The sequence below is a fragment of the Canis aureus genome, chromosome 13, assembly GCF_053574225.1.
Source record: "Canis aureus isolate CA01 chromosome 13, VMU_Caureus_v.1.0, whole genome shotgun sequence".
Lineage (NCBI taxonomy): Eukaryota > Metazoa > Chordata > Mammalia > Carnivora > Canidae > Canis > Canis aureus.
The window spans coordinates 28,537,833-28,552,348 of NC_135623.1; the positions used below are offsets into that span (position 1 = coordinate 28,537,833).

The 14,516-nt window shown below is 37.9% G+C and overlaps 1 protein-coding gene and 1 long non-coding RNA gene across 12 annotated transcripts in view; one reads left to right on the forward strand and one right to left on the reverse strand.

The window, feature by feature from the left end:
- SYT1 (synaptotagmin 1) overlaps positions 1 to 14,516 on the forward strand; it is a 537,260-nt gene that overhangs the window by 431,645 nt on the left and 91,099 nt on the right. For all 5 annotated transcript variants that reach the window (XM_077845608.1, XM_077845610.1, XM_077845609.1 and 2 more), the window contains one exon: positions 8,862 to 8,979. In XM_077845608.1, the coding sequence (XP_077701734.1) occupies positions 8,862 to 8,979 (118 nt within the window). The remainder of the gene's footprint in view (positions 1 to 8,861; positions 8,980 to 14,516) is intronic.
- Positions 1 to 14,516, reverse strand: part of LOC144282230 (uncharacterized) — a 304,549-nt gene that overhangs the window by 189,833 nt on the left and 100,200 nt on the right. The gene's annotated exons all lie outside the window — the stretch shown is intronic.

Consider the following 14,516-nt stretch of genomic DNA (forward strand, 5'->3'; position numbering starts at 1 on the left):
ATGGTTAGCATTTTTTGGTAACAGAGAATTAAGGTATCTACATTTTTTAGACATAATGCTACTGTACACTTAATAGACTGCTGTACGGTATAAACTTCCTTACGCACCAGAAACCAAAAAGTCCACTTGATTCACTTTATTGTGATATTTGCTTTATTGTGGTAGTCTGTGAGCAAACTCGCAAGGATCTCCAGGGCAAGCCTCTATTAGATTATGAAGAAAAGATGTGGCTTGGGACTAAAGCTTGAGAAAGACCAAGACCAAGGATGAGTGGCCAGAGAGCCAGATAAACAAATCAAGAAAGCATTGTATTACAGAACCCAAGAAAGAGAGGGATGTCAACAAATTTCTGCTGAGACTTCAGGTTGAAAAAATATTTATGGTTTACCAAGATGGATGTCATCTGAAACCTTAGCAGCAGCTATTTCAATAAAATGGAGGCAAAATCAGTGAAACGTGAATAAATAGGGACAGTGATGGCCACCAATTCACTCAAGAAGTTTGGCTCTGAAAAGGAGCAGAGGGATGTGGCACTATCTAGAAAAGAAGGCCGTTGAAATAGGATTTTTGTGAAAATGCAGTATGTGAGTGCTTGGTATTACATGTGCCAGGCACTCTTAGAACCACTTTGCCTTGTATCTACTATGTTTATTTTGCCCATTGATTTTTGTGTGCTTTATTGTGTCCCAGTGTCTGTATAGGAGATGTCCAATAAATATCTGTTGAATGAACAAATAGTAAATACCCACATCTCAGTCTACTGATCTTTTCACCATTCTGTACTTCTTTTAACAAGCATTTTGACTTTCTACTTTCATCATTCTTATTTTGATCATGTCAGAATATCTATGTTTGTTATTTCTAAAAGGACTACAAGTGTATCTCCTATTGACAATAAATGTATTAAGAGAAAATTTTGAAGATCTAAATCATAAAGCAGGTATCTATATTTAATTATATGAATTTTACACTTGCAGCAGAGTGACTGGTTTAAGTGGTTACAAGACTTTGCAGGTGCATCTTTGTGTCGAGAACATTTTTTGCCCTCTCCTCTACATGGTTCATGCTGACTCTTCCTGTTGACCTTCATATATCAGCTCAGACACTGGCTACCCCAGGACATTTATTTATCACTGCTCCCCCTCACATAACAGCTTTGACTGAAAGGGGAGAGCTAGACCACCTGTTTTAACACTACATTTGCATGGCAAATACCTAAGTTTTGCAAAGAATGTGCATTTGGGGTGGTCAGAGAAATGGATGATGATTATCAGAGGTAAAAATTTCCAAGTAAAGTCCTCCCCTCTTCAGTTCTGTTACTAGACCCTAGGAAGTTCCAGCCTTCTCTTTGCTCCCATAGCATTGGTGCCACCTCTGTGGTACAGTTGCAATGTATTATTATTATTCTCCATATAAATCTGTCACTCCACTACAATCAGAACTTCGTAAAGTCCCCTTATTCATCTAAGTATCCATGGAAATTGGACTAGAAGAGTCTTTGGTAGAATCTATTTTTTTAAGTAAGAAATGAAATAATTAAATGAATCCAGAGTTAATAGGTTATATAGTATCCTCATAAAGTATTCAAAGACAAAATACACTGTCTCATTCACCTGAGCAATTCACTGCATATTTGTACACAAAGCCAGATTTGGTCTTTTTAGCCTCAGTATATCCACAGCAACATTTCATACTGTGACCATCTAGGCCATTAGATGTAAATACTGATTTGGCAGATAGGTTAGTGGTATGAGTACAGTTATGGGAATAAAATGAATTTGAAAGCTACTACCACCCAAAGGATATATTTAAAGCTATTCTTATTAAGATGAGAAACTTGACATTATCCCTTTTATAACTGGAGAATGTCCTCGTATTTTTATAAATGAAGAATATGCAAATAATCCGAATTTTCATTTTGAGATTTTTGGACTGCCATTTTTTATTTGTCACCTCTAAATAGACTTCCAACCTCAGAGAAAAACCCTGTACTTGGAGAAACTCACCAATTTGACACATAGAAAAATCTTAAGATTAACATAAATAGAATATGTCCTTGTAAAATGTCACAGCATTAAGTCAATTCAGGTACCTTTTAAAACTCATTCAAGAGTACAGCATTTCCAACAAGCTCGTGAACTTAGCTCCATTTGCAAAGGTCACTAAAATGAGCCCCTCTTTTCACACGTAAAATGATTGATGGTGCTGTAGAAGCCATCAAATAAATATTCATTTTAAATCAAGCTTTTTATTTATGTGTTGGCAATGACCTCTGTTCTAATATCTATATGTAATGCTTTTCAAAAAGGAAAGGCATTGCTGTAGTTGTCTATTAAATCATTAATTTGTGTCTACTCTATTCAGTGGCTGCTTTAAAAAAAATAACAGAATTATCAAGCTGCTCAGAACAAAGGTTCTTTCTGATTGTCAGCTCCATATTCTAAAAGAGCAGGTTAATTTCTCTGAATCTCACAGTTGGAACTTTCTCACACTAACTGGCAGTTTCCACCTAGTGATCAAGGCAATTGACTAAAATAAATTATACATAAAGCTGAAATTCCTAATAGTAATAAGGCTCCTTCGTGAGATAATCACATGAGCAAAAGCACTCATCTGTCGGCTGCAACTCTATAGGGTTTTGAAATTATCTGATAAAAACTACATTTCCAGAAATGTTTTCACTTCTAGTTTTATGAAAGGGCTAACATGGCAATGTCTATGGCATAAGGTACAAAGAAGGAGCTCCAAATATATTCATTAGATGACTCGATTAAACTGTGTATGCTGTTGATAAAGCAGTAGTGTCCATGCTGTTTACAAACAAACGGTTGGTGAGGTGTTCATTTCAAAACAACGGTTATTTATACAACTTAAGAAGGCACATAATAAGAGCTTATGAAGTACAATCCCTGCTTCTCTGGAGTTTAGGATGAGGGAAACTCATATATGAAATAAATAGGAAAAAACCCCATCTCTAGGCACAATGCTGCTGGCTATAAAGCAACTGCTAGCAGAAACCTACTAGTTTAGGTTAGTAGGGAATACTAGCATAGTAAGGGAATACTTTGTTAAAGATACAAACTTGGACTAAGGCTTAAAGGTCGGGATAATTTTGTTAGGCAGAAAGGACTAAAGAAATTGCAGATGGATTTCCTGACTATGCAAAAATTTGGCGGTGAAAAGGAACAGAACTCAGAAATGCAGTAATCGCTTTGGTGAACTGTGCCCCCCACACACCAATCTTGCACCATCTTTATGAACAAGGTATTTATTCCACTGGCTGCCAAGAGTGTTGATGGCTGGTGGCCCATAACTGGGTTCCTTCTTCTCAACATCACCCTCAGGAGAAGAGAGCCCTAGCCCAAGAAGTGGGAGACAGCCCACATCCAATGACTGGTGGATTCAGAAGCATAAAAACTTCACCCCTTTTAAGAATTCAGTACTTAATCTGAAGAGCTATCCTAGCTCCAGAGCTCCCCATAGGATTGGCTGAGACCTCTGATAGGACTACATCACAGCCCAACTTTTCTATCTGTGCAGTTCTGCTTCCTGCACTCGCCCACAAGTTTTGATCCAAAGGACACAACACAATAAACTTCCCACTTGCAAATCTCTGTGTGTACTTCCCTGAAGAACTTCACCTGTAGCAATAGAGGATGACGTGGGGACCAATCTCACTGTATTTGATAGAAGGCAAGCTACATTTATTCATTCAAGAGGCATATACGGACCTTGACTCTGTGCCAGCCACCATTCTAGAGCTTAGAACATAACAATCAATCAGGAAAAAACAAAAAACACTTCTCTTCTCTTGTAGGCCTGATATTCTAGTGGGGAAAACCTACACAAACATCATAGAACTTTAAGTAACGTGTGCTCAGATGAAAAAGAAGCAGGGCAAAGGGAAAGGTAGTGTGTATGTTTAGAAGCAGATAGGACTTTAGATACGATGGCCATATAAAAACTCTAAAGAAGTGACATGTAAGCAGAAAGCTATACAAACTAATGGGACAATCCATGATGGTATCTGGGGGAAGAATATCGCTGACAGAAGGAACACCAAAAACAAAGGCCCTGAGGTAGAGGTGTGCCTAGCACGTCTTGAGAAGAAGATCAGGAGCACAATTATGAGGTGGAGGTCATACCACATAGATCTTTTTGTTTAAGGAATACAGATTATTCTAAGTCAAATGGGAAGACATGGAAGGGCTCTGAGTAAGGCTAACTCATGATCAGATTTCCATTTTAAAAGGATCACTCTCCCAGTGGGTGAGAAAGAATCTAGAAAGGAGCAAGAGTGGAAGCAGAAAGGCTATTAGGAGGCTACTATAGAGGTCTAAGCCAGAAACGAGAACCCAGGCTTAAGGTTATGAATCATTACAGTTTACCTGGGTCTGAGGCTTCTCGGGGTATACAGGACTTTTAGGGCTAAAGCCAATAGTCTCTTGCAAATCAAGAGGGTTGGTCTCTCTGCCTGTAGTGGAGTGAGGGGCCTTTAAGTAGGGAGGTGAGGTCAGATTCAAAATATATCCTGAAGATTGAGCACACAGTAAAGTAGAAGAAGAAGTTTTAGATAGTTGGGGCAGAGACAAAGTACAGAGCTTCTTAAAAGTCAGGAAAAAATGGGTCTGGACCTTTCAAAAGATTAGCCTGGCATTAGTATACAGTCTACACTGGACTTTGGAGAGACTATGACTGATGAGATCCTTCCTCAGACTGCTGCAGGAAAAAGATGACAGATGTGTTTAGAGCTTGATCTCAAACAAAGTGGAAGTGAAGTGATGGAGGTGGTGGCAGTGACGGTGACAATGCCAAGTATCACAGAAGAGACAGAAGTCATAGCAGAGGTAGAGGTGATGAGGGTAGAGGTCATATTGATGAGGATGATAGGGAAAAATTAAGTAAAATTTAAAAATCTAATTAGGGAGACATTGACAAATGTCAAGATCTGTGGACTGAAGGACTAAAGGACAATAGAAGGAACATTGGTCACTGGAAACCGATTACTTAGTCACCCTGACAGAAAGGGATGTTGGAGAGGAGAACAGGCAAGGGGAAGATTTGGTGATTAAACAACCAGTTACATGAATTTAAAGTGAGAGTGAAATATCTGAATGGGTGCTCAGTTGGACTATTAGTTTGTCATTCCAGATGGCAGTCCGATAGTAAAGAAAACTCATTATTTTGAGTCAAAGGACCTTGCTTCAGTCCCACAATGAGATGCCTATGCAATCGTATGTAACCTCTGAGGCTTAGACTCTTTATGTATAAAAGGGGCAAGACGGTACGTAATTCACTGGGCTGTTGTAGAGAAAACAAGATGGAGTTGTCGAGAAGTATGGATCCCGAGATGTAGATTTGGGGATCATCTTTCTACGTAAGTTTTCCAAGGACCACTTCAGTTTCCCATCACCACAACCCCACTAAAGAAAGCTTTTAAAAAAAAAATATTGAAAATCTTGGTTTCTCGAACTTTAAAGTGATACACATAAAAGGGCTTGCTATGAAAGGAGTATATTGCTACCCAACCATCTTTCTTGCAAATGGACATGTGAAAACTATGAACTGAGAGGCTGATGTGAAACTGTCCATAAAGCTCTCAGATCATTCCAGTCCTTCTGTGCAAGTTACAAGAGAGTAAAACCTTCAGATGTTAGAACAAGACTCAAGAAGAGAAGCACATATTCATCCAATCACAGAAGTTCAGTGAAAGACTTATTAGAAGGAAAGAAACTACTTGTTTTCCCACACCTCATACCAGTATGAGCATCTCAATCTAAGATTCTGAAGTAACAACACGCACTTATGATGTAAGCCTCAGACCCAAGGCTTGTTTCAGCTGTGGCCAAGGAGAACACATTTTCAGAAGGGGTCGTCGGCACAGTGCATCTCGGCCAGACATGGACCTAGGAGGGTGGTTTCAGAGCCTCCCCATGACGCACATCCTTGCTCTGTTTGCTTCACGAGAATTTCAGGTTCCCACCTCATCCACAACATATGAAAAACACATCGCAATCATATTCGGAAATGTCCTAAACCCAATTAATCAAGAGTCAAACCAGCATGTGGTTGTCCAAATTCTGAAATTTTGTTTTATAATATCATTAAAGCTGTTTTTTAAAGAATTAGAAAAATGAAATATATATTTCTACCTTAGATCCTTACAACTCAAAAAATATAACTCATAGGACAAAGGTTCATATGAGCTGAATACTTTCTTTGCCTTTTTCTAGAGAATGAGTTTCTGTTTACCTGCTTGATGCCACAAAGAACACAAATTCCAGAATAGTGATTAGCTTTCAAATGGCTTATAGATACAGAAGTACTAAGATTTTCAAACGCTGCAAAGTAACTTCAATGGATTAGTATAAAAATACATGTTTATTTTAGCATACCAGGTACAATTTTATAGGCATGTGAAATTTTATACATTCAGGTTCCTAAATTAAGGAGTTAAGTGTAAATCTGAAAATGGTGCTGAGATGCCATTAATCATAGATTTAAACTGTGGGCTATAGAGAGAGGCCATTTAAAAGAGAACAGTCGTGTCTAAAATGCCTACCTAACTAGAATGGTTCGAGTAACCTGGTTCTGCAACAGAGTGAGTTTCCCAGGGAGGGTATTGTGGCAAAAAGATAGAATCCTGCAAAAAGAACCCTCCTCCTAGTGAGTGTTTTTGAATTGCAATTTTGTTCATTTAAATTTATAAGGTTCAGATGAATTTGTCCACACTTTGTATTAATTTGTGATATTTATTCCCATTCTGTATTTTCAAAGACCATGAAAAAGAATGCACTCTACTAGATTCTCCTCATGTGTAAATTCCTAGGGAGTAAGTAGGCACTTTGGGGGAATTTAGCCCATTAAGTAACTATTATCTACACTAATGGAAGGGAGAGAGGACCTAGATAAATCAAACCAGGGATAGTATTCATAATTCCATTTACTTTTTGAAATGCATGGTAAAGTGGTAATTCAGCCAAGGACCAGTTTCAAGGAGTTTGCAGTCATGTGGGAAAATTCAGACGTGTGCACAATAAAACAAAAACAGGAGTCTTCAGTGACATAATAGATATATGGGTAAGGTGCTGGGAGGACTCAAAGAATCAAAGAACTGGGGTTATAAACACACATGGTGATATTTTCAATAAAGCATTACTTAGGCAGAAAATCTATCCCTCTCCCTGACCCTCTCCCCACCCCCAACCACACACAGAATGGTAACTTCTCAGCTATAGAAAAATCAGAACAGAGCGGATACCCTTTCCTCTTTTTTTTTTTTTTTTAAAGATTTATTTCTTTGAGAGAGCAAGAACATCACACAGCACACAGGGCAGGGGAGAGACAGAAGAGGAGGGGGAGAGGGAGTGCCAAGGGGACTCTCCGCTGAGTGTGGAGCCCTGCTTGGGCTCCACCTCATGACCCTGAGATCACAACCTGAGCCTGTAATCCAGAGTCAGATACTTAACCCACCACACCACCCAGGTGCCCCATACCCTTTCCTTTTTTACAGATGGATATAATGAATACCCAGTAAAAGAAATTATATTTCCTTAAATTGTTAGATTATATCTAGGCGATTATTTCCACACTGGGGACACGGGCTGATTTAACATATACATGAGGTTATTAGATATAGTTCTAATAAGAACGTAACATGAGAAGGCCTTCTGCACCTTATTCTTATGTGGAGCCTATCTGCAGAAGTCTGACATAACCATCATCTTTGGAATCAGAATTCACTTTTTTATGGGGGGTAGGGGGAGCACATTCTAAGAAATAAACATTAGTTTGCCATATACCTAATTCCTTGTATCAGAAAGCAATCTAGATACCTTCAGCCTCCCGCCCACTCTCATGCTTATAAATGTGAATTCAAGAATTCTCATGTTGAACAATATCATGGTTCTTAATTTATTAAGTAAGACATTTATGGCATAAGAACCCATATTTCTTTCTGGAAAAAAGTCAAAGTTCTCTATATCATTTTTTTAAACCCTGAATGAAATGTTCAGAAATGCCAGAGATATAGGATTGTGAATGTTTCTTGGATCAGGATGACCATGAAACAACAGGAGGGGCTAGGAGATGCACTGTATTACTGTTTATTTCAATTTTCCAACATGCTGCTTAGATTTGTACAAATATTAGAATAAGGGGGAAAAGTTGGATCTCACTTGAAATGAGTAAGACTGAAAAACTTTTACTTGCTGCCTTTTGGCTACTAGGAATTTGGAATTTCTCATTAACAATTCAGTCCAGGGGCACCCGCCTGGCTCAGTCGGCAGAGCGTGAGACTCCTGATCTCAGGGTTGTGAGTTCCAGCCCCATGTTGGGTGTAATGTTTACTTAAAAATAAATGGAAGAGCTAAATCTTAAAAAAAATTCAGTCTAACACATATACCAATCCTTTCTCCAAAAATCTAAATATAAATTATTAGATATAATCCTATCTGAAATGTAAAATGACAAAAATTTAGGTAGGTTGATTCTACTAAAGGAGTGTTAGGCTCTTTTCAAAACTATTTAATAAAGTCATGAAATTTTGCCAAGAGCATTGCAGTGCTATTCAGAGTAGAGTTTCTAAAAAAGTCATCTCAGTCTCATTTCCTGAACTGTTGAATTATGGATATATTTTGATGAATGATAAAGTATAGATGAGCTATTTAAAACTGGAATGGGTTACAATCACTCTTCATACTGCAGTGAATGAAAGACCACTGGGTAAATGCCAATGAACCTAAGAGTTTTCACACTCTAATTGTCCTAATCCTCCTCCTGAGGAATTTGCCATGAATGTGTACAAACGATATTTACCTTTGTTCAAAAAGTTACTTATGGTCTCTTACTGGTTTTCACAGCAAGAGAAATTGGGCGATATTTGCTTCTCCCTTCGCTATGTCCCAACTGCTGGCAAGCTGACTGTTGTCATTCTGGAGGCAAAGAACCTGAAGAAGATGGACGTGGGTGGCTTATCTGGTAAGACTGATGTGTACTGGGCTTTTCTAAATGTTGTTTCATCATGGATATCAAATGCATAGCACACATGCTGCGACTCCCCACTCCTTATTGAGCACAGCTCCCTTCCCATGGAGAACTAGAAGTGGTCTCAGAACCCATCCCAACACAGTGCTCCAGAAGCCACTCTCAATTTATTGGAATTGGCATAAAAGATGAAATTTATTTTCCCATTTCACAGCCAGAGTATCAATAATTAGTTCTACAGCATTGAAAGCTGGACTTTTTTTTTCTTCTCCTGTAAAAGGCAATGCCTATGATCATTGGGTTTTTTTTTGTGAGGTGTTTTGTTTTTTTAACCAAAATTTACCCATGACAGGAAAATGGTATTTTAACTAAGACTTATTTATTAGGATTGTGATAGTCTAACATAGTTTTTAGTAATACTGTTTTATTAAAGATGCAGCATTTAAAATATAAGTAAACAAAATCTATTTGAGGATGGATCCCCAAAGTAACACATTTATTTCTACAGTTTATGTTGGAGATGGAGGAGACTTTTAGATTTAAAGTTCTATATAATCTAAACTTGTTTTTTTTTTTTTAAAGTGTTCTCTTGCTCAAAAGCTAAGTCAACTGAAGGATTTCCCCAGCTGAATAGGAATTTTTAAAAATTTTCTCTTCTGTGTAATTATATTTTAATTATATAGTAAATTATTAAAGCATAAGAAGTTTTCCTTATATACCACAAGGTCATCATAAATAGACTACAGTTGTCATTGTTTGTGGCTGTAAATTAGAACCAATATTACTGGTTATTCAGTGCTTTCTCTAATAAAAATATTGCAAACTTCAAAAGGTCATCCTAATGCAGCATGGGTCATTTTATATTCTAGAGCATAACAGCCTAAAAGTGTTAAAGCTGAGTTTCCACTTACTGAACTACTAATTTGTCAACCAAATTCTGGTATTGAAGTTTATTTCTCTTTATAAATAAGTTGCCTGGGAAAGCTACACTAATTCATGTCACAAAGACCCCATTTAAAAACCTACTGCTTTCACTGCTTAAAGAATAACAGAGCAAATTTAAAGCAATGAGCAGTTTCCTCTAGAAATGTAAGGGAAAAAAATTTAATGTGCCTAAGATGCAAAATATATGCAGATATAAATGTATATGTGTATACACATACACCTTTCTTGATTCTGTCCACTAACAAGGCCTAGAAACAAAGACTGATCCAAGGGCAACCAGCATCTCTAGCACCAGATATGGCTTGAAAATACGCTTTCTCACTGAAAGAACCTGGTACTTATTGGAGAAATAGCAGGAAGTATACAGGCCTAGAACAACTCATCTAACCAGAAAGCAGGGAAGCTACCAAAGAATACAAGGGTCATGTCAAAAGACTTGGAAGCCACCCCAAAGGTACTTTCACTGGCCAAAGCTGTGATCATTTGAGTGTCAGTAATCTAATAAATGTAGGGTATTCAAATCTAAAACAAAAAAGCATTTACTGTCCGGAGAAAGTCTCAACTTTAAGAACAGTTCACTCCCAGATACTACTTAATACCTGAGGTACGACTTCAGACAACTCTGACCTCTCTTTCCTTTGGTTCAATGGCCAAATCCCATTCTACATGGTGTCTTCATATCCTGCCTCTTGCGCTCCTTTCCCAGCTCCCACGCCAACCACCACCTCATCACTTGCGTCCAGTACCCCTAATCTTCCTTCCAATTCATCGTATTCCCTTAACAGAGTTCCAGAGGCAGCTTAACCATGAAGCCAATGAAACATCAGGGGCCCTCATTTGTTTTGTCTTCTTCCAAGGTCCTAGAAATGAGTTCCCATGATCCCTGGTATTTCAGCCACAATTTGTCAGTCACAGTCTGAGTCTCTGACTTCACAGCCATCATTCATCTCTTCTTGTTTATCAGCAACTGGGTGGCTACAGGCATTTCTGAGATTTCGTTATGGAAATCTGGGTCTAGCGGAATATATGTAATGTAGCTTGTAATCACTTCCACATGTAGGCAGGTTATTGGGGGTGGGGCTAAAGGGGGAGGAAGGGCTGCGGGAGGACTCCTACCACCCACTCTGCTAACACTGTGACATGAAAGGGGCAAGGCCAAAGGTGATATCTAATTTAGTATTCATCATTTCCTATGGATTTTTTCCTTCTTTATGTTCCTTTTATTTTCAAATGTCAAACTACATTTGCTAAAATGGCTAGTTATTTGAATCAAAGTGGCTGTTTTGCCAGGGTCTAAGATTATATTAGATTTGGGATCTGTATACCCTGCATCTACCCCTACACTGCAATTACCTGGAATGATTTTAAGGATATTTCAAAACTCCCAATCTCAAGGGATCCATTTGCCTGTGAAATTAAGTCAATCATTCAGGTCTACCTATCATAGATCCCTCCAGACTATCTCCCACTATATTTTTATATTTTAATCAAATTAGCACATAGTTCTTCAGACTGTATAATTTGCTGCCTCCATTATTTGCTTAAATAATTTCCTTCAAAAAAATAAATAAATAAATAAATAAAAATAATTTCCTTCACCTGGAACTCTTCCTTCAAACAATGCCTAAGTACTATCCATTTTTAGGCCAAGCTGCCGTCTTATATTCTCCATTTGTTGAACAAATAGTGTCTCCCTACTTTGTGTTAGGCATTGTTCTTGGAATTAGATTTATATCAGTGGACAAAACGACTTAAAACCTTACCCTTGTGTAGCTTACATTTTAATTTGGGGAGATGGGGAACCAATAAATTAGCATCTAGCATGCCAGGAGATGAGTGCTATGGAAAAAGCAGAGCTTTTTGAAGTCTTTTCTGATCCATCCTGATAGAACACATCTTTCCCTTTTTTAAATGCCAACAGCAGTTTGTTTACACCCTTCAAACATCACCCTTCTCTCTCACTAGACTCTGCTCTGTATTTATATCTCTCACAATGCCCTCAGTGACTGGTAGCACTGAACATAGCTGCTGAATGAATAATGAATTATTTACAAAGGAGCTATGGCCTGGAAAAACAAGTCTTGCATTTCAAATCTGTCTAACCTACTTACCGTTAAAATAACTTTAAGCACTTGGATGGTCTATCTCAAAGTAATTTGACCTATGTCCGAGGAGACCAAAATTATATAATGAGATCATCCCAGGTAATTAAAATGTTTAACAACAGTTGCCAGAAATGGCTAGTTACTTAGAACCAAAGTGGGCTGTTTTACTAGGGTTTGATTCCCACTCTACCACTACTGGCAATTTGACATTGAGCAAGTTATTTAGACTTCTGAGCTGTAGTTGCATTATGTATAAAGTGGGAGTAATAGGATTTTTTTTTATAAAGGTGCTGTGAGAAACAATGTACAGAAGTTGGCACACCTAAGTGCCCACTAAATATTCTTGTAATTATTTCTATTAGTGACTTTATGAAATCGTTGGCTAAATATGCAAAATATGAAAGCAACCAATGAACAGTTTAATCAATTACTTGACTAGGATAAAAGAAAAGTTTAATAGGATTGGCTGGTCAATTAAGGCAAAATGAGATTAGCAGTCCTATGTTTTACACAGATCAAACAGTGAATTAAGACAGGGTAATGAACTAAACAAGAAATATTGGGGAAAAAAAGAAAAATGTTAAATAATTTTTCTTACTACTCTACTGCAGGGTTTCTTTTCTACTATGTAAATTTAAAATGCATTGCATAAAGATTTTGCTTCTATCATCTACCCAAATAGTAAATCATGCAAATTCCAACCCTTCTTATAGGACAAACCTGACTGGTCCATTCGCATGTCTACAGTAGACCTTTGCACTTACATGCTTAATATTCCAATTCTCAAGTATTTGTGAGCAACAGCTAGAGTTTCTGAAGCTAGCTATTTGTATTAAAATCTTGAATCCTGCAGATTTCAAGACTGTCCTTCAGGAGTAAATTGGTAGAGTAGAAAACAAGTCAGGTTTTTTTTTTTTTTTTAAAGATTTTATTTATTTATTCATGAGAGACACAGAGAGAGAGGCAGTGACATAGACAGAGGGAGAAGCAGGCTCCATGCAGGGAGCCCGATGTGGGACTCGATCCCAGGTCCCCAGGATCACACCCTGGGCTGAGGGCAGATGCTCAACCACTGAGCCACCCAGACTGCCCACAAGTCAGGTTTTTTGCCCCATACTTGGAGGAAAGGAAAAAGAAAAATCAAGCCTTCTGCCTAGTAACGACTTCCCAGTATCTTCACAGCCTCTTATACATACATCTGTGTGCTTAGAGTAAATTTCTCTTCAAATAGATGTTGTATTTTTTGTGAAAACTGGGGAAGACTATGAACACTGTATTAGTCCAGTTAGGCTGCTATAACAATTTCATAAGCCGAGTGTCTTCAATGGAAACTTATTTCTTATAGTCCAAGATCAAGGCACCAGCAGGTTCAGTGTTAGGTGAGAAACTGCTTCCTGGTTTATAGGTGGCTATCTTATTTTTGGGTCTTCACATGGCAGAAGAAGGCAGCTTTCTGGGAACTCTTTTATAAGGGCACTAATCCTACTCATGCAGGCTTCACCTTCATAACAAAATCACTCCCCAAAGGTCCCACCTCCAAACACCATCACATCGGGGATTTGGTGTCAACATGGGAATTTTCGGGGGATGTTAGCATTCAGTCTGCAGCATAGAAGTCTAAGAGATCTAAGGCATTAGAATAGTTGAAGATTCTCAAAGGTGTGAGGTTGTAGGTCTTCTATTTTTGAGCTATGTATTTTTTAAGATTCAAATCTACACCTGTGCAGACTCTCAAGTTACTCTCATGGAGTAAATACCTTGCTCCTAACTGAGCCTCTTGTTTCTGTTGATGTTACAACAATTACTTTTCTCACTTTTTGTTTTTGTTCGTTTTCTGTGTATGCATGTGAGTGTGCATGTGTGTGTGTTTGGAGGGGGATTGTCATACCAGAAATTTAAAGATTTGTAAATACGGCTTAAATGAGAAAGTTCAAGACTAAGTTCATTTGGGCTTTCTATCACAAATCAAAAATTTTTTGGTATTCTAAGGATATAGCTGTTTGGAGAAGACCAAAATTCTGAATCAGCAAAATGGAAGGGAATAGAGGCTTTTAAATTTCAATTACATTGAAACTTCTCAAAAAAAATTTATTTTTCAGATTTAGGTTAACACTTATGTAATTATAACACTGTTATAGAACACTTTCTAGCATAGAAATCTTTTCCTAATTTGTTTTTTACATGTGGTTTTCATGATAGACCTCTGAGGTACTTTCTGAACGTAATATTCTCAGAAAATTGGAGCTTAGAGGCATGAGATAATGTACATAGATCGTCTTGCTCCATGTCTGACACATAGGAGCTGTTCAATACTGGCAATTGCTTTTGACTTCACTGACCTTCAAAGTCAGCAGCTTGTAGATGGTATACCTGGGACCAAAGCCCAGATTCTTATTCCCAATGCAGAATGTCTCAAAGACCATTCCATTTCCCTCTTTCCCTGCAGCTGACTCATAGTCCTCTTGAAAATTTTCTGAGTGG